The sequence below is a fragment of the Vespa mandarinia genome, chromosome 16 (genome assembly GCF_050613455.1).
Source record: "Vespa mandarinia isolate Hongniang chromosome 16, ASM5061345v1, whole genome shotgun sequence".
NCBI classification, from domain to species: Eukaryota; Metazoa; Arthropoda; class Insecta; order Hymenoptera; family Vespidae; genus Vespa; species Vespa mandarinia.
In genome coordinates this window covers 362,300-389,280 of record NC_140825.1, presented here as the reverse complement: position 1 = coordinate 389,280, position 26,981 = coordinate 362,300, and the positions used below count along the sequence as shown (strand labels likewise).

At 38.7% G+C, this 26,981-nt stretch overlaps 3 protein-coding genes across 6 annotated transcripts; 2 read left to right on the top strand and 1 right to left on the bottom strand.

Moving 5' to 3' along the window:
* Positions 1-780: 780 nt before the first annotated feature.
* Positions 781-13,199, bottom strand: Task7 (TWIK-related acid-sensitive K[+] channel 7). 2 transcript variants are annotated; one of them, XM_085661984.1, is made up of 6 exons: positions 3,728-4,092; positions 3,488-3,526; positions 3,250-3,405; positions 2,739-3,082; positions 2,530-2,648; positions 781-2,442 (listed from the first exon to the last, which is right to left on the bottom strand). In XM_085661984.1, exons 1-6 carry the CDS (start codon positions 3,738-3,740, stop codon positions 2,175-2,177), a joined length of 939 nt encoding a protein of 312 aa, XP_085518110.1. In that variant the 5' UTR covers positions 3,741-4,092; the 3' UTR covers positions 781-2,174. The 2 variants fall into 2 exon arrangements, with proteins under 2 accessions (XP_085518110.1, XP_085518109.1); XM_085661983.1 differs by lacking the exon at positions 3,728-4,092 and adding an exon at positions 13,077-13,199 and having other exon boundaries at positions 783-2,442; positions 3,488-3,676.
* On the top strand, positions 7,689-9,211 carry LOC118442137 (uncharacterized). Its single transcript, XM_035867368.2, has 3 exons — positions 7,689-7,967; positions 8,386-8,767; positions 8,898-9,211. The coding sequence occupies exons 1-3, from the start codon at positions 7,838-7,840 to the stop codon at positions 9,136-9,138; spliced, it is 753 nt and encodes a 250-aa protein (XP_035723261.1). The 5' UTR covers positions 7,689-7,837; the 3' UTR covers positions 9,139-9,211.
* Positions 10,015-26,981, top strand: LOC118442136 (uncharacterized). Of its 3 annotated transcripts, none has more exons than XM_035867367.2 (5): positions 10,015-10,479; positions 19,412-19,909; positions 20,586-20,887; positions 21,136-21,391; positions 22,125-26,981. In XM_035867367.2, the coding sequence occupies exons 2-5, from the start codon at positions 19,646-19,648 to the stop codon at positions 24,585-24,587; spliced, it is 3,285 nt and encodes a 1,094-aa protein (XP_035723260.2). In that variant the 5' UTR covers positions 10,015-10,479; positions 19,412-19,645; the 3' UTR covers positions 24,588-26,981. The 3 variants fall into 3 exon arrangements, with proteins under 3 accessions (XP_035723260.2, XP_085518095.1, XP_085518096.1); XM_085661969.1 differs by lacking the exon at positions 10,015-10,479 and adding an exon at positions 17,782-17,901; XM_085661970.1 differs by lacking the exon at positions 10,015-10,479 and having other exon boundaries at positions 19,747-19,845.

The following is a 26,981-nucleotide window of genomic DNA, read 5'->3' as shown; positions in this document are numbered from 1 at the left end:
TTTATAACTGCCGTGAAGCGCGTCGAGTGATCATTGCAGAATTATCAACGAAATGGCGACAATGTTATAAATTTTCTTTATACTTTCAGGCATTCATTTTATTAACAATACTTTTACCGACTTAACTTTGCACCGACTGGTCGTGTTATATCCGTCGTATAGATCGATGGCCATTAATAGTACAACAGAAGGATCTCAGCTCCTTTTCTAGAAGAAAATTCGTTTTCCATTTTTGACTTTCCATACTTTTTTTTACTCATCCTATAAGATAAATAAAACTGCACGAAGCATGCTTGTTTAATTTTAAAGAAATCCTTTATAACGATATGTTATTTCTAACAAATTGTTTATAACAAATTATTTTAATCACAACGCAAAAATAATCGTTATCAATATTTACCTTACGAAAGAGGGAATAAAAATATTATTTATAAAAATTATTAATTATAAATTGTTTATGCAAATTGCTGTAATTGAAAAATTGTTTCCCTAAAAAAAAAATGGTCATTACAAGCGCGGAAAAAGAAATAGAAAAAGATCCGCTTCGACAAATTTTTTATGAAAATTGTTTTATAACAAATGGCTTTTTGTTAATAGCAAATCGTTTTAACCGCATCGTTAAATCATCGTTATCTTATGTTACAAAGGAAATAGTGAAAAAGAAAAAAAGATCTGTTCTGCGAAATTATTTATGTAATAAATTATTTATATAACAAATTTTTCATGCAAATTGTTAATGAAAAATTACTTCAAACGTATCGTTCAACGTATCGTCAAACGAAGTATCGTTCAATGATCATTATCACGATGTAGCAAAAGAAAGAGACAAAAAAATTGCTTATGAAAATTGTTAATAACAAATTGTTTATAAGAAATTGTTCGTAATAACAGTATGACGAGAAAATAGTGTATAAAAAAAAATTGCCCTTTAAAACGGTATTCGTTTGATGTCTCTACGAGTCTTAGTCTTAGAGATATAGTTCCAAAAGATATTCCCCATTTAAAAGGTGCTTACTCCGATTCATCATTGGCCTATATAATCTCGGGCTAAAATGGACATGTCGGCCCAGTGACCTAGATAAATTCTTGGAATTTACGCGCGATATTACAAGAGTCAGCTGTCAACATAAACGGTCTTTTACGGTACTACTACCGCTACATCGTGCATTATGAATTATGAATGAATTAATGAATTATGAATGGGGGGAATCTTTCGAAAGCGATATCTCGGCAATGAATAGTCGTAAAAACTCAAAACCAAGACCATTTTACAGAGGAAGAAGTATTCTTTTCCTAATCGCGTGGATTAGGAAAAGAATATCGCTATAATACGATCGATTTCATTAATATTTTATACAAATACGTATACACGCGCATAGCATAAGTATATTTGTAAGTGCATGCCTTCACGAATCTTCGTAATCTAAACGAGATATTTTTTAAACATTAACCGTTCTATAATGTATACGCAATAGATCATATCAGAACGATATAAACTCTAATAATTGTTTACGTAGACGTTTTAGACAACGTAGCTTACGTTGCTACGAACAATTAGAAAGTATCCTATAGAGAATGGAAATCCCTCGCATGCTATTAACAGCCACCAATTTTTAGCTTTGTTTTCCTTTCGATTTAATAATTTCGTATCGTTCCTCAGTCTTACTGTAATACTTAAATTTATTATAGTGTTTAATTACAAATCACATAGAAAAAATACGATCTCCGGTCCGGTAATGTACACGTAACATTCATTAAATAGAATCGTACACGTGAAACAGATAACTCTATTATCATTGAACGTTAATAGACGTCGAATATTACATTACCAACACGTTACGCATTGGTTCACTCAAGAAAGTTCACGAAGTAAGCCGAATCTGGCGCTTCTCTGTATAACTATACAACGATATTTATTTTTTAAATAGGGCGCATAAAGGATTTCCTTTATCTAACGAGTCTTACGATTCCTTTATTTCGGATCACCCTCTCCCGAGATTATCGTTGAATATATCTGTCCTTTGGCAGTGTTCTATACTCGTTGCTTATTTTATTAGTTGTTTATCTTTATCTCGTCGATTCTTCCTTCGCTTTCAAACATCGATACCGAGGAGTTCCCTGCTGTCGGCCTTGGAAAGTCGACGACGTAGACTACGACGACGAAACTCCTTCCATCAGACGGATGCGCGCTTAACGCGAAAGCTCGCCGTGGTCGAAGGTGGCCTGTAACCTTGATATCCCGTAGAATCCAACAATTCGGAATTGGCCGGTCCAAGACACGTGCAGGAGCAAACGCTGACGCAGTCGTCCGTATCGTGAACTATTGGCACGTGACTGGACAAAAGTTTCCCGTTCACAGCAACTACCTCGTCGTCCAAGTTCAAGACGTGATCGGACGCCAATTGAAATTCGTTGTCTTCGCGACGGGTATCGCCGGTATTCCTGAATAAAGACAGAAAAAAAGAGAGAGAGAGAGAGAGAGATTTGCTTTTTTTCTCTTGAAATGATAAACGATCAATTATTTTTTACATTGTCATGAAACGAAGAACGAGGAGATTTATGCTGGCGGCAACCACTGCCAGACCGAATAATATGAAGACGAGACTTAAGGCGACGTATCCTGGCTTGTTTGAAAGCGCTTGATCGTTCTGAAAAACAAAAAGAAAGGAGAAACGTTTCGCCTGTTTGTTTACGTTTGGAAGATTTATCATTTAAAGGATTTCTCGGAAGTAATCTACCTGCAGAGCAACGTAATCTCCAAAACCTATGGTGGTTAACGTCACGAAACAATAATAGAAGCTATCGAAATAGCTCCAACCCTCGTAACGTGAAAATACTGCAGCGCCGGTGGTAATAATTATACTGGATAACAATCCAGTCGCCAACATTAGGTTCATCTCCGTAGCGTCGACCTTTTGACATCTCATGTAAATCTTTGCTCGTTTGATAACGACGGAGGCAAATTTGTTGAGACGTTCGCCGATGCTCTGAAACATTACCAGGCCAAGAGGAATGCCCACCATAGCGTACGCCATGCAAAAGGCCTTGCCGCCTATAGTGACGGGAGTGGAGTGTCCATAGCCTTGAAAAGTAAACCAACCGAATAATCGATATGCAAATATAGGCATACGTACACACACGCACATACACACGCACATACACACACACACACACATATATATACATATATATATATATATGCCAAATGCGACCAAACGATGAATAAAAACATATAATCATATTGTTTACCAATCATAGCGAGAACAACCGTAGCAAAGTAGAAGGCACCAGCGAATTTCCATTGAGGACCCGCTTTGTGAGGCTTATTTTCGATTATTACAATCTCCACCATACGATAATCCTCCTCGGTGATGTTGTACTTTCTCATCATGTTACGACGTATATCTAAGACGATGATTTCACGTGTCAAATCGTGTGCCCGTGGTAAATCAAGAAAAAAATGTTAAACGTTAAATCGTTCACCTACCCGATAGAAATTCTCGGCGTTTTCTTTCAGTATCCGATTCTAGTGCGTCGAACACCGCAGCACCGATCAAAAGGTAAATAAATGTACACACTACCAGGGACAGAGTCCTTACGTTCTGTCTCTTCATCTTTGTTAATCGATCGACGAAACGATAGCGACGATCCGAAAATATGATAAATCTTGGAGTATCTTTAAAAAGAATAACTCTTTCGGTTTATCTGAATATTTCTAATCACTCACCAAGGGAACGCATATTGCCTATTGAAAAGCACTCGACGCTCGATCATCACGCCCCATCGGGAAGAACAAGAGGAACTATTCGATCACTAGTCGCCATTTCGACAATTATTCTTTCAGTACAATTCTATTTATTTGGCATATTTGAAAAGTCGAAACTCGTGTGCGTGTACTCGTACGCGAACGCACAAGCCACAATGTGTTTCCCAGCCGGACGAAACTCATGAAGTATTGATCGGACCCAAGCGCGAGAATATAGATACCTTACTCTATAGAAACGCGAAACGTCTAGTGATCTCTCCAAAGATATAGGTAGCCAGTGGTAACGGTTTGCACTGTAAAGGCGAATACCCCGCAGTAGTCAACGTCGGTCAAAAATCAGCCACTAGATTATAAGATAACTATATGGATGATAATTTAGAGGACTGACATAAATTCCTTACCGACGATCAATTACCTTAGTTTATCGATCCAAAGTTAAACCGATTAAACTTTTAATCGATATATAATCATATTTTATCGTAGAGATTCGTTCAGTGCACCAATTGTACAGATTTTAATTGATCCGATTTGTACTTGTGTATATATATGTATATATATATTACAGGATCGAGGATTCGCTTAAGAATCTTTCAAGATTAACAAATTTCATTAAAATACAAAATAGAATAAATTTACAATTAATAACGATGAAGTATTACTCGTCAAAAATATTATCAATATCGTTACTTCGAAGGATAAATTTGAAACGTTTAGCGAAGAGCGCGAACGGTGACACTTTTAGATCGTTCGCTAGATGACGCCAGAGGTACTACAAAAGTTACACATTTTAATAATTTAACTTTTAATTTATCAAACAGTCCAACTTTCAGCACTAAAAATAAATTATTATTTACCTATATATATACAAAGTTAAATGAAAATTTTTCATGAATCAAATTATACAGTTGCAAATTATTATTATTATTTCATATTACATGAACATGTTATACTGTAAATTTACATAAATAATACATAATATTACATAAATTAACGAGTAACAATCATCTCCAAGTATTATATCTTCAATGTTGCTCTTATTATTATTATCAAGTAAAGTAAGTAAGGAAAAATAAAGTAAAATTTATCATATTTTCCAGGAATCATAGCCTTTTTCAAGATTCGTATTTGTAATAAAATAAATGTAACGTTGCAAAGGAGAAGATTATTCCTTGGAAAAATGTCAAAGCGAATCGATCGACCATCCATAAAATCCATACTATGACAGAAAAGACTTTTTCCTTTATTTTTATCACGAACGCGTTAAAAAAAAGAAAAAAAAAGCAAAGCGAAACGTTGGAAAGGTAAACGTGGCCGGATTCTTTTACTCGAACGACGATCGAAGAACGATAAATCTGTGACTTGGTGACCCGGAGAAAAGCGAGATCGTCGAAAGTTCGTCCTCGAAAACACCAGGGATTATAGTAAATGTACGGCAGCTCGTTAGCATCCATAAAGAGGGAGAGAAAGAGAGAGAGAAAGAGAAAGAATTTCAAACTGAAAACTTTGTTCAGAAGCTATGCCAACTACGATTTCGTTGGTATAACAAAGGAAAGAAAATATACGTCAGAGCATAATGGACGAAAAGAGAAAAGGTACGTAAAGTGGCAAAACACGTTAAACGAATTCCTTATTTTCATCGATGGTGCTGCAATTGTCACTATGCGGGCCCTCGGCCACATTTGCGAAAAAGCATCGACGTACAAGAACTAATTTGGCAACTTTTAAATATCACGAAACATAACCAAAATGATATGAAACAATAGTATTATATGAACGATCATTTAAAAGTGCAAATTAGCAGAGTATGCAAGCAAAGTCTACGATATACAATATGTATGTATGGTACCATTCGAGAGTGTTTCAATATCACGTGCTAGCTCGGAATCCGGAGCAAGCACTCTGGAGGAATCTGACAGAAGCGATGAATGCCGCGAGCAGCAATTCCTTCGTGGAAAGCATTGGTAGATCCTAGGAAAGCTTTGTTGAACAAAAACGATTCATCCTTAAGAATTACATCAAGGCTGGTATCGAAGAAGGTTTCGTAATTTTCGTTTTCTCGATCGTTAAGCCGATCTAGATCAATTATTTTCGAATTGGTCGAATCAATCGTAAACGACAGATAAACGATAAGCAAAAATGTATATCCGTAAGGCACTCTAGTCCGGCGTGAAATCAGGATACCTGATCCCTGCAGACTTTCAGGGGCAAGTACTCAAAGTGTCTCCCAAAGTCGACAACTTCGAGAAGAGTCGGCACAGAATTACAAAAGAGACGACTGCAAGTTCGTAAATTTCGATAATGACGGCCTTAAAACGATTTAACGAAGGACCCAAAAGAACTCGTTCTCGCGAAATCTCAAAAGATCTAAAAGTAAGAGAATCGTTAGGGATCCCTTTAAGAATGACAAAGAAAAACCGAACCGTTGGCCAAAGAAGGAAATCAGGTTAGTACCCGAGCTCGATTCTAAGATCGTACGTATACTCTGCCTCGACATTTTCTTTCACTTCGGTAATTTCACTTTCCCGTTTAAGAACGGGAAAAATCGAGAAACGAATTGAACGATCGAATAATCGACTCTCGATTAGAATCTTCGAAAGAATATCGGACGAATTAGAAATCATTCTCGAAAGGAAACGTTAAAAACGATCTTAATGATAGAAATTGTTCGAAAAAGTTTCAGTATAAACTAAAGGAGTCTCGTAGCGAATTCATTGGGTGTCCGATTACGAAGCAACGAATCTTCCTAACAGATCGAAGAAACGAGTAGAGAAACAAAGCCAAGGAAAGAAAAGTCAAGAAAAGAGAGGAAATAACGAGGATCAGATGGACGGTTTCGTTTTAAAGAGAAGCGAGGGATAAACATTCCAAAGGGATATAATAAAGCACGTCGTAACACATTGCCGACACAAAGTGAACGTTTTCTAAATATATTTATATTTATATGTATACATATATATCTTTAAAGATACTTTTGACATTTTTCGTGTCACACACTTTCGACGTTTCTATAAAAACAATTGAAACATAGGCTGAGGCAAGTAAAGACGAGACAGACGAGATAGCTTCGGTACGGCTACCTGCCATCGACGATTGCATCACTCTCGCGTCGCTTTTCATTATCATAATGTTTACATACATTCGTACGGAAGTTGGCAATTTATTTCGAGTTATTTGTTCGTACGTCGAATGTCAAGAGAGAAAAAAGAAAGGAAAAAAAAAAAAAAAGAAAAGAAAAATATGACAAATCAGTCAACTTATCGCGGCTAGATTAGTTCTACATATCTCTCATTTCATTTTCTTCCAAACGTTCGAAAATTCCTTATCAAACAAAATTACGCTTCGCGATCGCGTTTGGGCTTGTAACGAATAAATTCAAAAAATTTGAAAAAAATATCAAAGCACGGACACGAATTTTTCCTTCTGCTCGTCCAACCTCTCGTACGGAATTTACAAGCGAGTAAAGATTTTTTAAGCGCTAATAAGATACGACAAAACTGACAGGATAAACCAATTATCTATGTGTACGCATATTCTGTATAACGATATGGCATGCCAGTGACCCATATTTCAGGTAATAATTTATTCCTTAAGGTCAGTAATCAGTGGCATCAATTCTTCTATATTACGTTCATTACTCTCGTCGACACACTCGCGCTTTAAATCTAAAAAAACACAGACACACACACACACACACAAATATGCACAAAAAAAAAGAAATTAACCTCGTCATTAAATTAACACAAAGAAAGGCTCCACATTTCGTAATATTTCTCGAACGAATATTTCTATTTTAAAGTTTTGCAGTAGCAGCAGCAGCAGCAACTTAAAAGAATTTTAAGCAAAAAACAAAGCGCTTCAAAAAACAATTTGGTCGATAGGGAGCTTGGCGCAGGTAAAAAGAAACAAAAAGAAGAGAAAAAAAAAAGTCAAAAGGGAGAAAGAAAAAGGTTTAACCAAGAGAAACGAGCGTCTCAGTTCGAAGGAAAAAAGGAAGAGCAACCGAGGAAAAGAACGAAAGAGGCAGAAGCGATCGCGTAAACTATCGTCAGGTGTTGCGTCTATTAACGAAGGATGGTATACGGAAGTAATAGAAAGAGCAGCAATGATCGTTCCAAGTTACACGCCGTCAGACAACGTCGTCGTAGCTCGAAGAATCATGCTGGCTTGTCGTCCTGTGTACATGGATGCGTGGGTAGCGAAGGTGAGCCTTCTTACATGGACTTTCTTGCACGAACATCGATCGGATGGTAATTAATTTTCGTCGACAGCGAATGGCCGCTTAAGAAAACAATGAGAAACGAGGAGAACACGACGACGGTGACTCGTTCCTTTTCGCATCTCCCTCTTTTAAATTTCTTTTATACTTTTTCTCTCTCTCTCTCTCTCTCTCTCTCTCTCTCTCTCTCTCTCTCTCTCTCTCTCTCTCTCTCTCTCTCTCTCTCTCTCTCTCTCTCTCTCTCTGTCTTTCTGACTAAACGAACTTTCTGACTAAACGATCGTTGCCGTAGAACAACCTTTAAATTAATGATTTTGAAAGCTTTACTCTTCGAAAGCCAAGATATCGAATGTCTTTTACGTATATACGTAACATTAACGCGAACGTGTTGTCAAACTCTCAGGTTTACAAAAAGTAAGGGATCACATAATGAAGGCCCTTGATTTTGGCATCGAGTCCGGATATCTCGTACCAACGGATGCAACCTGTAAGATGCTGCGCGTATCCTCTGATTTACTAGAAAAACGGCAAAGACGAAGAAATGAGAAAACGAACGAGACGACGACGATGAAATACAGGAGGAAAGGGTCCGAGGATTCTTGGAATTTGCGTGAAAAAGAAAATAAAGAAGTCGAACCGGTGGACTCATCGACGAAGAAATTTGAAGAATGTTCGGTACAAGAAGCGAGGCGCAAACGAAAAAATTGTAGAAGAAATTGTAGATCTCGAAGTCGATCGGAAGGAAATCGACGCAGATCTCGTAGACGTAGCAGAAGACGTGGGAGGTGAAAATCGTTTTCTTGTAATATGAATTTTCTACTTTTTTTTTTCTTCTCTTGCCAATCGCAAGTTATATCCAATAACAAAGTAGTAATAGTCAACGAGACCAAATCAATGTTTCGCATGTATGTGCAGTTCAGAGAATCCCGAGAAGTTGGGAAAAGACGAGGACGATTACGAGCCAGACAAAAACTCCGGAAAGAAGAATGCTCGTAACGAGCGTGCGAATAGCGGTTCGAGAAGTTCACGCTCGAAAACGCAGGAAATCGACAGAACTGACGCCGGAAGATCCGACGACATCTCGGACATTTCTCTCGACGAGGACGAAACCGACGAGGAGGGGGATAAAAAAAAGAGCAACACTACCAAATCTTAATTTAAATCGATGTGTGATAGCCGCGAGTCACTTTCAAATTTCTAAGTATCGTCCATTTCTCCGAATGTTATTATTCTCCGTACGACCAATACATTTGTACAATCTTTAATCGTTAATCGAACTAATAGCGTTATTTTCGACATAATCATATAGACACTATGTGGCCACGAAAATTTCTTCCCACGCATCATAATTACACTGATTATACGCGCCATGCACCCATTCTCTCGTGGCATAACGCGTGACATGAGCTAGAGGTAGAGAGAGAGAGAGAGAGTGTGTGTGTGTGTGTGTGTGTATGTGTGTGTGTACGTACCACTGTGACCTTCCCTTCCTTCGATTCCCACAACTTACAATTGCTTGACCTTGAAACAGAGAGCAAGCAAAGGAGAAAGAGGGGAAGCATCGATACCAGTGGACAGAATCCACGATTTACGATCGAGATTCTTCTTCGGATTCTTTCGAGTCACTCTCCTTTCCTTGAACTTCACTCTTTGACCCTTTCCATCTCACGATAGCGCACTCTACACGCTTTCATCCGCATATCCTGCAGACCTCTCTCTCTCTCTCACTCTCTCTTTCTCCCCCTCCCACCCTCACGCAGCAGCAGCAGCAGCAGCAGCAGCAGCAGCAGGAGGAGGGTAAAAGCGGATCGATCGAAGACCGGCTCGCTCTCTTGCATAGTCCGTCAACTCGATTGCAACGAGTCGTTCTTTCTCGCTATTTAGACTGAAGAGAGAGTCGACTCTTGCGTCGACCGGTTCGACGATTGCGCACCACGTGGCTTCGGATTCGCGCCAGGCTCGATACGCTTCCCTTCCTTCCTCTCTAACCCGATACCAACCAACCCTACTGCCAGCAAAAAGAACTCTCACCAGACGCACCCCGATACGCCCTCGTCGTCGACGTCGTTCTACTCCCTCGTTCCTCGTCCTTCCTCGTCCTTCCTCGTCCGTTCTCGCCCATCCTCTCTCTCTCTCACTCTCTCTCTCTCTCTCTCTCTCTTTCATCTATGCTACGAAACGATGCCTTCAGTCGACACGCGGCATCGCGACGCGAATCAGCGATCTTCCTCCTATTGAGATTTTCTCACACCAGTGTGTTCTTCGATCGGTCTATCCGATAAATTTCTCATTTTTGACGGAAGAGATTCAATTTCTATCTTCCTTCGTTTCGAATCTGATACTTCGATTCCGAAAATAAACAGATAGATATAACTACCGTTCGATAATTCTAACGCGATTTCATTTTTCATCTCTTCGACGACAAAGGAAGGAATTTATCTTACATTCATTGTGCCTTCGTGTATGATTATCGCGATGAGGAACAATATCCTTTTCGGTGAGTAAGTCACACGAACAATCGATTTTCGAACCGATCAATCGAACCTTACGTCGATCCTCTTAGAATTATTCCGTTTCCATTTCGCTTCGTTGTACCGAAGAACGGGTGTTATGGAAATAAAAAATGCGGGCAATGATGGGTCCAAGGATTTTTATTAATTTTTCCATGAAATTACTTATTTCGATGGTTTTCCTTTAATTAAGCTTATTAAACTTTTAATTGATTTTTATTGCCAGTACTCAAAGAATATTAACGTCGACCTGATAATTTTTAATTACCTATCTCTCTGCACCAAGTTTTGTACAGTTTTCATTAGACATTAAACCCGCCTACGCTCAGCGTAAAAACTCTCGCGCTCGGTGACGCTTATTTACAGATCTCCTACACTCTTCTTTATCTCTTTCTCATAACTGTTATTCGAAGATAGAGAAGGAGTAGGGAAGGCGGGGGAGGGGGGGAGGGAGAGCGCGCGCGATTGCAATTGTGGAACACGCGCGCATTGTTTCGTACGATGCGGTGCTTTCAATCGCATTTTTCTCCGATTTCTTCATATATCCCCCTGTTATTCGTTTCGTCGTATTGTCCCCATAGTAACGCGCCGTTACGTCACAAACGATTTGCGTCCACTTTACGAATATTTTTCACCATAGGTAAACGGAAATCCTTCGAAATAACATTATAGGGTGAATACACGAGAGCATAGACAAATACCTGTGGCTCGGTTTACATACGAAAGCACGCGTACAACGTAACCCTTTTCGAGCTTCCAAGGATTTAGCGTGACCTGGCACGATCCATTCGACGGAAGGTTACACTCTCATGCCCTCACGTACGAAGATGGAAAAAAATAGAGATAAATCATCCGGCTGATTACGCTCGTGACTGCCTCGACTACGTAGGCATCAGAGATCTTTTATCAAAAATTTACCAAGTCGGATTAAAAAGAAAAAAAGAAAAGAGAGAAAGAGAGAGAAAATGTAAAAAATAAATCTTTTTTTTATCTTTTCCTCTTTCTTTTTTTTTCGTAAAAGTAAAAAAATCTGATAAATAAATAGACAAACTCCAAAGACTATTCAAGCTCCCATCGCAATAAGATCGTGCTTCTCCGTTAGCTTCCATCTCTTTCTCCGTCAACTAGAGAGTTCACCCTCGTGTACTTCCTTTCTAATTAATATTTATGCGACCTTGTTGTCGTTGAATATGCGATAAACCGCACGCGATAAAGCTCGATAACAGAGGACTCCGTTTTACTACTCTGTCGATACACTACATTACGTTCCGTACAGGCGCATACATACGCAAGACACGTGTACTTTCTCGATGCAATCTCAAGTTTATCCCTTAATATAACGACGTCCGAATCAATCCGTCGAACCGCGATCAATCTGCATTATGAACAAAACGATCGATCTGCGTTGAAGAGATACTTAGAGAGAAAGAGAGAGAGAGAGAGAGAGATAGAGAGAGACACGTAGAATACGGGGATGTAGAATAGACATACATTTTCTATGGTTAATTTAGACGAAAGGAACGCGGCGCCGTTAATTATGAACGCATGTTGTATACTACCCCCCAAGGAGCGAGCTCAGTGGCAGTAACATTGAATTCCATCCCCCGATATCGTCATACTTCGACGCAAAAATACCGTCTATTTCAAACACGTAATATCGTAAACAAATGTTTGCGCTTAGAAAAATAACTACGGCTAATAAGATCTACTCTCTACTCTTATTGAATTGTATAAAATATATTTCAAATAATGTCAATAAAAGAAATTTATCACGATCGTTCCTTCCTTCGATCATCTTTTTTTTACCATTACAGACAGATATTGAATATTTGTTTTATCATTGATTTAAAAATATTTCTTTCGAGATATATCTTAAGAAAATAGAACACGCTCGAAATGTTTTATCGCGTTACGTGACATTCGCATTGCTTGTAGCATTCACCATAGAAATCTATTTGGTGGGATGTGAGAGAGACCGTTATTCCTTGATTCGAAGCATCGACAATTTCAGAGAGAGACTTTCAAAGATGCGCCAGCTGGTATAGTTCGATTTTACTTTTCACTCGGTCCCTTAGAAAAACATTGGAAACATTTCGGAGTCGCAATAAAAATTATCCAAAGTTGACAACGTTTATTTTACTATTTGTATTATTATTATCATTATTATTAGTGATTTTTATTAGTTACCCAATAATTACTTCCAAAGGGAACGTACGTGTGCGAATAAAGCATAAAAGTCTTAAAACGCAGTCATTCAGCGATTCAGCATGTAACATAAAATATATAATTTTTCTTATAAATCGCTTCATAAACAAAGCTCGAAAGAATTTAACCTCGTGAAGGATATTGCTCTACTCTAGGCCTAAATATTATTCCTGGCACGTTCCAAACTTATTGTTAGATTTTTACGTGCAAGCAGTAAGCGATCTTTCGTGTCAATGAACGATCGTCGTTATTATCTCGTTTTGTCTTCCTCCTTTTTTTACTTTTTCCTTGCAGATTTCTTTTTTTCTTAATTTTTGCATTGTATGACTGTTCCTCTCTTTCTCTCTCCCCCTCTCATTCTCGATATCAGACTACGTACGATTTGCTATGGAACATCTTCAAAGCGTTTTCCCCTTATTCACAATTAATTGTTCAGAAAGACAAAATAGTAGTGGTTAGTAAATCACAACCGCAAATGCACGTGCACGAAGTTCACCTTCTCTCTATTGACCTACCCGAGTGTCTACTGTTCGAATCGATGAATGAAACTCGGAGACGTACGTCTCCTACGTCTATGCGCGTACACTCGTGTGAGTCTATCACAATATACAGGGAAATGGGGGAATCAAAAATCGAGAATTATCTTGAAAATATTTTCATAAAATTCTGAAAAATAGCCAAAAATGAAAGCTATATTAAAAACCTTGTACATCACGTTTATTATTCGCAAATAAAACTCGTTTTCGTGTGTATATATATACGCGCGCGCGCGCACGCACGCACACACACACACACACACACACATATATATATATGAATATAATGGAAGGCAATTTGTTGAACGGTTTGTCTCATTTCCAGCAGTTAACTCAACGAGTTGATCCTGATAAAGGATTCGAAGGCTTAAAATATTTTTCCACAGAATCATCCTTCTTCGGATTGCGCCCAAGCACCACGTAATTCCCTCTCAGAAAGGATTTCGGGATAGACTGAGAGAAAAATAGGATTGAAGAAAAAGAATAAAGAGAGAAAGAGGAGAAGGAAATGTCGATTACGTAACTTCGTAAAGGAAATAGACGCAGTGCAGGTGCTTCTCAAGGTTCTCCGACCTTTTCCCAATGTTTCTTTTCATTTCTCTTTTTTTCCTTAACTCTTCCCCGTTCCAATCTTTTCTCTCGATGTATCGTCCTTGAACATGTGACGACCCCGAGATAAATCGTATGTGTGAATTGGCGCGTCGTTTCTTGCCATGAGTAACGTAGATACTGTTACTGAAGAAAAATAGAAAAAATATAAGACGAAGCAAAATACTATGGTTTAACTATATAATATTATTAGGTAATAACGTTCAATCGATCGGCTATCGCGCAAAATTTCACTACGTACAACGGTCATATTCCCTTTGACGAGTACGATTACATGTTACCGATGCATCAAAAGAAGAAAAAAAAAAAAGAAAGACAGGGAAAAAAAAAGAAAAAAAGGGAAAAAAAAGAAAAGAGAAAGAGAGGAAAAAATATTGAAAACTTTTTCAAAGTTTCATAATCTATCGTTATCGATCAAAAAACATCATCCGTTTTATACGTAGATTTATACTATAGGCACGTAGACACGTATAGATGCGAATATAATGCTCAAATAATGTTCGCCATTATACGAAAAATAATAATACATATAAATCTATTATTCCTTGCTTAAATGAATAATATTATTTCGATCGGTATATCCAGGTTAATTAAACAAATATCACGTCAGATTTATACCAGTTTATTTATATAGAGCTCGTTATGCTTCTCTTCGCTTTAACTTATGCTTTTTTACGTAAGCCATGCGTTAATCATGTATGTCAGGGCTAAATTGGACGTAGTGTGTGAATTTTACACGTTGCGCACGGCCATTATTATCCCTTATATTGTTTTTCTCCCCTTTTCTCTCTCTCTCTCTCTCTTTTTCTCTCCCCTCTTCGCAAGTTTCAGTAAGTTTGAGGATGTTAATTAAAATCTTGTAATACTTTCAAATTTACGCTATGCACCGAGCCATTATAAGATTCGCACGGGATGAACAAAGAAAAAGTATCTTGAAAGCAAGATCGATCGACATTGAACGTTTAATATAATATTATAAGATTGGTTAGCTCCCTTCGATCGCGATCATCGCACAAAGAGAAGTTTCAGGTGACGGAAGAGAAAATTGAATTCGTTCTCTCAAAGCGACAAAGAACGAAGCTTGCTCTCTTTTTGTATCGTCCGATATTCAAACGCCACACCCAACCCCGACGCAGCATGTAAATCGTATTGATTTAGGAGAGAACAGACGAAAGTATCGCAGTTTAAGAGTATTTACGGTTTATACTGCCACCTCAAGAAACGAATGAACACCGGCCGTCGCAATCAATTGTCAGCCATCTAAAAGTTTTGAAAAAAAAAAAAAGAAAAAAAAGAAAAATAAGAAGAAAAAAGGAAAGAAAAAAAAGAGCGAAAAAAGTTTGTATGCGAAAAGTAGCCAGATGTTCATAGCGATTTGGTGGTCGGCCAAATCGTTAACATTCCTCGCAAGCTCGAACGTCCTGCGATTCCATACGCGCGACCTTGTACCTTACTCGGGAGCAAAATCGATCGTGATCGATAAACAAATTGTTTCCAAAAATATTTATAAACCTTCTTTCGAGCTTCGTCTAACGAGCTCGTTATACGAAAAAATTTGATAAAAAAATCTTTGTTCGATAGCTCGCATTAATTGGAAATTAGTAGGAATTAACTAGGCATCGATTATCGATCCTGATGATCTCGTCGGAACTTAACACCCATCTCAATCCCAGTGAAGCAGATAATCGAGCTCGAATGGGTATCGCGATGAGAAAATTTAACGTTCGCCTCATGACTGGCAATGATTAAATCGATCGATCTACCACTCATGCTTTTACGCCCACGAACGAAGCTTGCAAAGAAAGGAAATAAAATACTTTTTATTTAATACTTTCTATAGAAGCTTAGGAACTTTGAAGAAATAACAGACATTAATTCCGTTATCTCGAGGACATTTAAATAAGAAAAACTCGGGAGAAATAGTATCGATAGAGTTGGCATAGTTAAAAGCGCTCTATTCGAAGCTTCTTTCTCGCGAAATCAACGGCGCGTGGGAAAAGAGCAAGGAGTTGACCATGACCGGCGTAGACGACGCGTCAAAGTCGCGGAGCCAGAGTCGAGACGGTGACGAGTACAAGTGCAGGGTCAAAGCAAGCCAGGCAAATTGCCAACAATTTTTCGGACCTTCGAACTTATTTTTGTTCATAAAGATTCTCTATACTCTATAACTGCTCGATTAAGATCACGACATTAATAATAGCGAGATCATAGTAAAATCTAAAAGATCGACCGCGATGAAAGCAGGAGATAATTAATAATAGTGCACGAGAGAGAGAGAGAGAGAGAGAGAGAAGAAGAAGGGAGTAAAAAGTCAAAGTAGCTTATACATATATATATATATATATATATAGCTTTTTGTATTCGTTGATCCTATCGTCGATATATAATACATTCACTGATCTCTATTAAATCTCTAGGAATACAATTGTTAATTATTCATAAATAATATTATCAAAGATTTATATGTTTAAGGATGTGATCCATTGGTTATTTTTAAATACCTAACGGAGAAATGGAGATAAAGAGAGCGATATAACGTTGTACCTTGAAGCGAAATCAATATTTTGCGTAGCGAAAAGGTTCAACGCACGCGAGAGAACCCTTAAATATACCCTCAAGGTACCGCCGCGTCGATGCGGGCTATCCTCCATCGACCTAGAAAAAAAGAAAAGCATTGTCCCGCATCTGCAAAGAGGGAACGTATTTGTTGTTATCGAGGTGCTATCGAGAGCTAACATACGTGCCTATATTGCTTTTTCATTTTCGCGTTATAGGAATGTTCTTACGGGAATCTTAAACAAGGGAATTCTTTTGATTTATCCAAGTACTTGGAACAATGGAAATAGGAGAGAGTCAACAAGTCCAGAACACGCGGTTCATTTTCTTATTACGAAGTTTATGAAGCACCCTCAGGCCTCTTTTCTCTCTTTTATAATAATAAGGAAGCTGAAAACTGAAAAAGTCTGTTTTGAGATACACTACGTATGTATCTGTATAGTTGTGCGAGACACAAAGACGGATCATTTTAGGTCAACGATGGCGAAGCAGAAATTCCTTAGGAAATTCCATAAGGATCGATATCTACAAAAGGACAGGATTAATTTTGCGTCCTTGGAGGCAAACGAATAAGTTAAACTTTATCGATATGACTAAATCCGATCGAAACACCGTCCTTCAAATTTATTTTATTGTCCATTTATTTATAGACAGTTGGTCAACGATCATTATTATTAAATGTTCGAGAAAAAAAGAGAAAGAGTATCTATCGATTACTCGTTAGAGCATTAGGATATAAATTTCACCATTTTGTCATTTTCTTCTTTTTTGCATTTTTTTTCTTTTTTTTTTTTTCTCTTTTTCTCTATACTCTCAATGCGTCGCAATTTATTGACACGTCGTCAGAAAAATATATCCTCGCGTCAAAGGTATCTCCATATTTCACGATAAGGATTCCAATTCGATTTCATGTCCCGATAGAACATACCTGACAAATCTGTCGATCGATTTGAAGCATTGTTAGACTACTTCGTCGTCTGATGAACAAGACGTTTCAATCGATATCTATCAATCTCCGATAAAAACAAATAACACAAACTTGAACGCAGAAAGTATTCATGGTTCGTTCAAGTTTATCCATGGATACGATTCAATTATTATCCAAAAATTCGGACCGACTAAAGCTTCGTTTTCAGATTATTTGCCCTAAAAATAATTCACTAACATTATATTTTTCTTAGAATTCCATTATCGTTCCCCTGTGTGTCCTACATTGTGCTTCAATTTTAAACGAAAACAAATGTAAAATCTTTTTCTCGAGAAATGATTTCGAAATAGACAAGTAATTCTCTATGTTTAATTTCTAGTCCATTTTTCTCATTTAAATGGAATATACGGTCGATTTAGCCAATGTTTCAAAATAACATCACATTTATCTACGTACCTATCGCGTACCGCCTGCCAAAAGACATAGCCCCAGTTATTTTCGAGCAGTTATTAAACGTCAAGCTGTCGATTTTTAAGATGCGCATCATTGAAGAATCATCGATATTAGACAACCAGGTATTAAGTAATTTATAAAGTTCATCGAGAAAATCGATCGAGCTTTTCTCCTTTCTCCAACTTTCTAAGATGTTATAAGCGTTTAAAAGTTTCGGCAAGAAGCATTTCTTAAAATTAAAGTAGGTACTAACTACGTTCAGCAATGCTGACCCATCGGTGCCATGAACTGATTATTCAGGAATCTGTCAAACTCGAATGGAGAAAAAAGGAGGCACGATCGTTCGTTAATGAAAATTTTTCCTTTCAAAGATGGAAAATAATTATACGACGTGTTCCGCAGATGTTCTTAGACAAAGAAGAAAGGAATAACGCGAAGATGTTAGTAAGAAGATCTTTGAAGTAAAAGAATCTCTTCGTAGTTGTAGAAATTATTTACATTTACATTGTAGAAATTATTTAGCTCATCACAGATAAATCCATTTTCTAAGGAACTAGCCCACGTACTCGTAAACGATTCGACTTTGCAGAAACTCTCTCAGGGACGGTTAACAATTTATTAAAGTGAAAGGTACTTGATCGTTACGCGCGATCTAAGCCACGTAAAATATACTTTGATATCTCCAGAGTGAAAATCCTCCAATCTTTAACCCTCTTTATCTCCCTCTCCCTCTCTATCTATTCCTCTCCATCTCCCAGGACGATAATTCATTTTCCTATATTTTTTTCAAAATAACGTTACCCTACGATATTGTCCCATTTTTCTTTTTCTTCCTGAAAGAGAAAAGCAAATGATTCATTTCCAGTAAAAGCAATGAATATAGCAACCATTGGGAAGCTTTTTGCAGTCATGGCAAAGGAGAAAACGATTGGTGGTAGCACATAAAGAGTGGCGGCACTGAAAGAGAAAAGAAGGAAAGAAAGAGAAGAAGTAAACTACCCTTAACTCAATTGCAATAGGTCTGGCAAAAATAGTAAGCAACGATGGTAGTAACGAAAATCAAAGATGTGTTTTTCAACCGTACCTTCGCACATGCAAATTAATTAAACGTTTTCGCGCTTATTCACAAATAAAGTCATAGTAGGCGATAAGTGAACGTGCGGTTTTAGTATGCGAACGCTCGAATTTAATAGCCTCCAAATTGAATCCAGCTCGAAAAATAACGTTAACGCCGCGTTCGGATCCATTTGAAATGGATTCGAATTGCAAATATGAGATAATGGCAGTCGTGCAGGCGAGAATTTGAACAAGTGCGATGGATATTCTCACAATTATCCTTCCTTTTAGAAACGTGGAATAGTTCCGAACAATGAGTACTTTGTGATGTAACCGCTCTATACAAATATATTACTATTTATATATTATATTATTTATTTTCATATATTTAAATTATTCTTATTATAACGCTTATAATATATCAAAGCTAAGCGATAATCTCGGCTAAATGTATTTATAAAAATATACTGTTCGGTAAGGGCATAAATTAGCGATAATATATTTAACTTATAAATGGGTCGATTTGGTAAACAGACTTTTTCTTTTTTGACAAGCGCCTGTTCACTCTGTTTTCAGTGGCGAGCGTCATTCGACATTGACACCAGGGAAAAAAAATCATGGATCGTGCGAAGTGTACGAGTCTGGGTGGAGTTACTTTCGGATTTCATCGATTCCGACGTATTTGCTGGTGACGGCATGGCGTCATACGGAAGACACATTTACGAACCCAACTTGACTTGAAAGACGCGTGGGCGAGAAAAGAAGGGACGCGCAAGCACGGTACAGACATACCGTTTAAAAGAAACGACAATGTCAGCGATCGCTACGGAGTCGCTGTGTCCAAGCACTATTCCCGATGAATCGACGACCGCTGTTATACCGACGGTTACCAAGATCGATACCAGACTGGACGTCAGTCCGATCTCGGTGGTACTCGCCGTCTCGATAGTTTGCATCCTCTCGCCGATAACCGTCACGGGAAATTCCATCATTTTAGCAGCCTTTTATAGGTACAAGAGACTTAGAACGGCCTCGAACTACCTTCTCGTGTCCTTGGCCGTTAGCGATTTTGGGGTGAGCCCGAAATTGATTTTCTCTTGCGTTCGTCGGAGCATCGATCGTCGATGAGTATTTTACGAGGATATAACGCAATGCAATACGTACGAATAGAAGTGTATATATACATATACATATATATATATATATATATATATATATATACACAAATATATACACACAAATAGACGAGAATAAAGTACTTGGACGAATCGTTCCTTAAATTATATATACATTGGCCGATCTATCGTCCGTGAGCTATGACGTCAATGAACGAATCTTACGGAGCTTGAATAGAAATGGTTTCGCTAATGCGTCGTGCGAAGTAACAATCAATGAATTCGAGTACCGCCTGCCTGGTCGTCGAGCCGCTATGGCATTAGGTTAGATAGTAGGGTATACATGCGTATATCGTGCGTGCCATTTACGAGTCAAATTAAACGCTCTCGTGTTTATTCGATCGTTAGCTTTTTAGATTTAACGTGATTTCAAGAAAAAAAAAAATACTTTCTATAACTCTTTGTAACTCTTTGGTTGGACTTTCGTTAATAAAGATTCTTTCGCAAATGAATGAATTCGGAAAGGAAGAAGTAGCAGCAACAAATAATACCGCAAAAATGAAATTTCATCGACGATCGAGGCCATTATCGTCTAGCACGTAACGATACCTAATCGATATTTGCTTTTGACAAAGGTCGGAGTGTTCATGCCGTTTGGTATGCAGCTAGAACTCTCTGGTCTGCCAGAAAACGGTACGTCGACGCTGTGCATCCTTCCGTATTGCATCGTGATCGCGCTTTGTAGCGTGAGCGTACTAGTTACGGTGGCAATAGCGGTAGATCGTTTGACATCGTTGGCACAACCATTGAGATATAAGAATATCATCACTCACAGCAGCATCGAAAAATATATCGCCGTATTTTGGATCTATGCGATCTGCGTTGGACTCTCGCCTTTGATCTACGCTCAAATCACGGGTCTGACTGAAACGCATAGGTATTATTTTATCCATGATGAATCGTCGACGAGTCTTTAATCGCAATTTCTATACTAATATATACTAATACGCCTAGTAGTAGTGTAATTCGTAATTGAGAAATTACCTCCCATCGTGACCCAGAGAAAGAGAGAGAGAGAGAGAGAGAGAAAGAGAGAGAGAGAGAGAGAGAGAGAAAGAGAGAGAGAGAGAGAGAGAGGGAGAGAGAGAGAGAGAGAGAGAGAGATTAATTTACTTTACGTCATAGCGGAGGTTGTAGGTTCGGAGCAGCCGTCTTGCCGCCTGTAAGAGTCTTCCTGGTCGTAGCAGTTTGGGCGCCGAGCGCTCTCGTACTTCTCGCTTGCTACGTCTACGTCTACCTGGTAGCACGCGCTCATGCACGTGCTATTTACACGGTAGAATTATCATTCCGACATCAAACGCAAACCATGGCTTTGCCTCGCTATGGCCAAACGTTGGCTGTAACGGTTGGAGCCTTTTTCATCCTTTGGCTTCCGTTTCAAGTGAGTGTAAATATATATACCTTCTCTCTTTTCGTATCTTTAAAGTCCTAGAAACCAATCTATATACATAAACGCACTCATACGTTTTATATGCATATATGTAAGAGTCCATACTTGGAAATTTTCTATTGTTAGATGCACGTTTAATATTATATCGTATATTCAACTATAGAAACAGGACAAATCGTGCGACAACCAATGCGCTATATCCGTAGCAAAAACTGTCTAAAAACCGATCTAATCTCCTTCAACGATCGCAAAAGATAACGATCGCCCCATCTCTTAGTAGTACAGCCATTGAAACGAAGTTAGCTACTCCTCCGATACGCTGCAATATGCAATACGTTACGTCTTGTTAAAATTTTCTATACGACGTCGTGGAAGAATAAGCGCGACAGCAAATTTCCATAGATATTTCCGACGACGTACGCTTCGAAGCGTACTTACATTTTGGAATTTTTTCATTATCTTTTTTCAGATCAAATGAAAGAGTTTTTTTTTCCTCTTTGCTTTCCTCTTTCTCTCGTTCGTAATGAAAGAAAAAGAAAAAGAACGAAGAAGAAAAAGAAAGAGAAAGAAAACGGAAGAGTCCTCGCGTCAGGAATGAGAACGTTTGATTCGAACGTCCTGCAGATATTGAAACGATAATACGCGTTTATGGCGTGAAAATGCGTTTCTAAAGAAAATTATGCAAATATTATCGTCCCGAATCTCGTATTTCGTCCCTTTTCAGACCTGCATGCTGCTCGACATCTTCTACGACACCAATTTCCTTACGGAATGGGCGGTCGTCTGGTTGGGTCTGCCAATTCTCTCTCACAGCGGAGCAAATCCTTGGATTTATGCCTTTCATCACGGTGAGATGCGAATAGCGGCGGGAAAAATAGCCGAGGACCTAGTCGCTTTGTTCGGTGTTACGCCTAGCCGATACGGCGGATGCTCGCCCGCGAGACGCCAATCGAATACAAATCTAGAATTGGCCGAGGTGAACAACGGCAACGACATTAGGGAACGACAACACGTCGAAAATTGTTTCGCTCCCAAACAACAAGTGGGCGGCAACGCCCATTACTCGAGCAAACGTTGTTTAGACATATCCGGAAGGCAGGGAGATATTTCGCCGGAAAGAAATGAAGCCGATCGTAGTTCGTCCTCGAAATATCATCCAAACGAGATCGTCGAGGAGGACATCGAGGATCTGAGAAAAATGTTGGATCCGAAATATATAATCGATCGGAATCACGTTATAGATTCGAATCACAACATCGATAAAATTAAAAATCTCAAGTACCTACTTGATCCGACGTTCGGTAAAATAAGACACCTTAGACGTCTCAATCGCAAGAGACTCCTGAGCAAGAACTTTTCGAAGAAATGGTCCGAGCCCAAGTTCATATCCTATCAGAATTTAAATTCCGACTGTGGTGCCAATAGAAAATTTCTTCAGTTCAACGCCATGTCCGATCCGGCGTTAAACGCCGTAGCCGATAGCCAATCAAACGACATCGACAGGACGCTCGACGTCGATGCGACGGCAAAGGACATGGATGCGGATGAGCGAGGAAATTCGAATCTATCCTCGATGTCTTATCCGAATATAAGGACGGCCGGCGGAAACACGTCCGAGATTAACTCGAGAGTATTCGTAGCGAATAAGAAAGGATCAGAGCTCGTTCACAGATATTCCGTCGAGAATTTAAATAACAATATATTCGATGGACGTCCGTCTGACGACCAATTTGATCGACGTCAAACGGAGAGCCAAACTATAAGGAATGTTTATTCGCGAGCCCGAACGCGACCACGATACGATCTTACCAACGACATAGACGTTGCGCGTATTCGCAATAGCTACTCGTCGTCCCTATGTACGAGCGAAAACTCGGCGAACCGCAACCTCCTTGGAAGTCCAAAGTATAGATTATCTTCGAGAACTATGAATGTCATCGGCAACAACAAGCTGCCTTCTAACCTGGCGTGTTTTGGGCCGAAACAACGCCATGCGGCGCCGCCGCCACCGCCACCGCCGTTGCTGCCGCCGCCGCCGAACGTATCGAAAAACGTCAAACTTGAAACCGACCTATCACCCTATCGATTCTCGCAAGTTCGAATAAAGATGCAACTAATACACTCAGAATCGGTAAATCGGATCGAGCCAAGCACCGAGCACGCGACATTTTTTCGAAATTCGAAGCTCGCCGAAGGATTAACGATTCCCATTATACACTCGGAACCAACCAGTCCTTTGGAGCCAGTACCTTTGTCCTCGGCGCAAGAAGAAAAATCCAAAAATTTTCATGTAGAAATTACGACGAGGAACAACGGCGAACTCGAGTCGTGTCGAAATCGAAAGAGTCCCGTACGACACTCGGATCCTACGTTGCCGTCGGTATTATTCAACGTCGAGGATTTTAGCGAGACCCTCGTACCGACCGATCTTTCGTACAAGGAGTTACCAGAGACGATAGATACTACCGAGAGAGGACCGATACAATTGTTCGAAGCTTTGCTCAGAAACTATGAGAAAACGAGGGACAATAAATTGGCCGAACCGATATTCGGCGAACACGATTCGACGAGATTCAACTCGAGACGGCCGTCCGACTCGAAATGGTCGGAATCATCAAAGAGTCAAGAAATTTTGTCGTGCGTTAACGAGCATCAAGCCATTCCCTCATCTTACTCGGTGAACGACTTTCAAACGTGCAACAGCGGCAGCGACTTGAACGATTTGACGTCCTTAGATCCGTTTATGTGTCCCGAGCCATTGACCTCTTCGTTACGCGAATCCTTCTTTGACGCACCCTCGGTACCTGACTCGGACATTTTCACATCCTTCGAAGAAAACGACACGGCCGATTTTTCCCCGGAAACCAATCCGATCCGGACCGACTTATCATCCACCGTCTACAACTCCGTATCCGCGATCAATCTAAAGAGCTCCCCGATCGCTTACGAACAAAGCAAATCGACCGAGTCCGTATTTCGTAGCAAACGTACCGAGGACGGCTCTTGCGGGATCTTGGAATCGTCGCCGTCTCAAATACATCGTGCCAAAATTCGAATGCGTTCGTACATGGACGCGAAGAAAACAATTCGTTTGGCGCCATTGGCCGTACCGACTCCTACCGATATTTCTACTCCCACCTTTGACCTTATCTCGGAAAGAAAAACAGACGGGCCCGTATTGGTCTAATCGTTTATACGAGCATGGCTTATAGAGACATGGGCCATATTAAAAAAGATGTACATTTTGATTTTTTTTTTCTAAGTATACTGCGGATACTGCGAAAAGTCGTCTAAGAAGAAATTCCACTCGTCGGTATCCGAAATCGGAGCAACAACTCTCACAATTATATGTTTCCTTTTACCTAGAAGATCACGTAGAGAAGAAATATAGGGTAATCCATCCAATTGGATGATAATATTTTAAGGAGTATAAAATATATCGCAAGTATAGCTTTGTTAAGTGTAGCGCAATTTGCCGTGCCAAGCGAGTCAAAGGGATGTCTTTGATTTTAAATCTATACTATTAATTACCAATGTAATTTTACCGCTTGCGTACCTGAAAACAATAATCGATGAAGAAAATAACCTCCTCGTTATTTGGAACGACTGAAGCATCTATGTAAGACGAGGCGAAAATAAAAAGACGTACGAAAGTGTTTTTTTATGGGGATACATTAATTACGAGTACGAATTAGTCGAGGGACGAACGCTGATATTAAATAAATAGCATTACAATATTGCACGGAATATAATTGTTCTCTTTGAAATCATTCATGATAATAATTTCGATGACGATTCGTTCTCTCGATGGGATGTACGTTGTGTAAATTAATCGGGACGTTGATCGATATATCAAATGGAATATACCTTGTTAATTCTTTACTTATCCAAATCAGTTCAGTTTGCGTGTCTCTGCGATAGAAAAGTCTATACTACCGACGAAACCAATGGGAACCAATGTTTAAGAATGTTACGGAAGAGAAATGCAACGTACCTTAAACACACGTAGAAAACGTATTAGAATAGAAGGGACGCTAGGACCAAAAAAAGATTATATTTTTAAATACCACTTATATTACTTCATTGCGATCGTTACGACGCTTGAACTATTTCAAGAAAAATCTTCTCGTAATATCCTGCATCGGTGCTGCCGCACTGATTTTGATTCGACATTAATATTTCACATTTATAACGGAAAGTAATGGATTATTTACGAAAGAATAAGAAGAGGAAAATAACGATGCTTTTGTTTACTCGTAAACAACCAAGAGAATTCTAAATAGGTACTACTTACATTACGTATGTTTTACATTATTATCGTTCGTTTCGTGTACGCTTACGTACCGAAAGAGTGCCTCGGATCTTGGTTCTTTAGTATCGAAAACAAGTTGCGAAAACTTACGAGCTCTTCCCTCCCTAAAAAACTTCGATCGAAGATTTATTATTATCAGAGAGTGGAGTGCATCGGTGTTGCATCATTGCGAGCGACACGAATGTTGAATGAATTTTGGAGAGGTAATACGAATGAAGGATATAACTCCGCTGTAAATACGTACGAATAGTATCCTAACCCCGGTACCCGCTTAAAGTACTTGTACTTTAGTACCTACTTATATACAAGTATAGGTACTCTCGACAAAACTTCCCAAAGAGGCAAGTACAGGTGTACTTATTTTTATCTTGCATAAAAATCTATATCATAGAGATTGCTCGAATGTTTTTATTTGATAAAAAAGAAGAAAAATCCTTTCCCCGTTACAGAAACGGACGGCCGGTTCGTACGATCGATTTCGATCCAATATCCAATTTTAAATATCATTTTACTTATTCATTGTACTTTACGTACCGATTATAGATGATAAACGAAGTTTAATCCTATCGTCCATGTCTTCCATCTAATACTATTAAAGATAAGTTACTTCGAGTAATATCGTTTCGAATACGGAATAATAATTGACGAGAATACATAATGGTAATGTATCAAATAAAAATAACTACTCGAGAATATGTTTCAGGAGATTAAGTAAGTACACCCCAAGTGTCTCACCTATACGTGTATATATTAGATACACCAGTTCCTAGGCACGAGTGCAACGGTACATTACGAAGCAGTTTGAAGCATGATAAAATACCATGTCGTACGATTCAATTATAGTAATCATCACCTTATGACGCAATTTCCAACCGCGTACATGTATTTTCCAAAAACTCTCTATGAAATATACTACATTTTGCGTAAAATTCAATGAATCTAAAAAAATAGTACCTTCTATCCGGCTGCTTCCTACGTACGATCGATCTTTTAAAAACAATACATGATCAATTTCCAATATGATCAATATTTAATTCGATCAACATTCGTATTAGTAAAAAATTCATTTAATTCAATATTGATCAACACTGGAGTTTATAATGCCTGAGAGAAAAATAAACGTATGAATAAGCCTGTACAGTGATGTGAATACATTCGCATAAAGACAAATAATTCTTCATGTTTACGTGATAAAAAGAAGAAGAAGAAAAAGAAAAAGAAAGAAAAAAGAACAAACAAACAAAGAAAAGAAAAGAACTTAAAAAACTT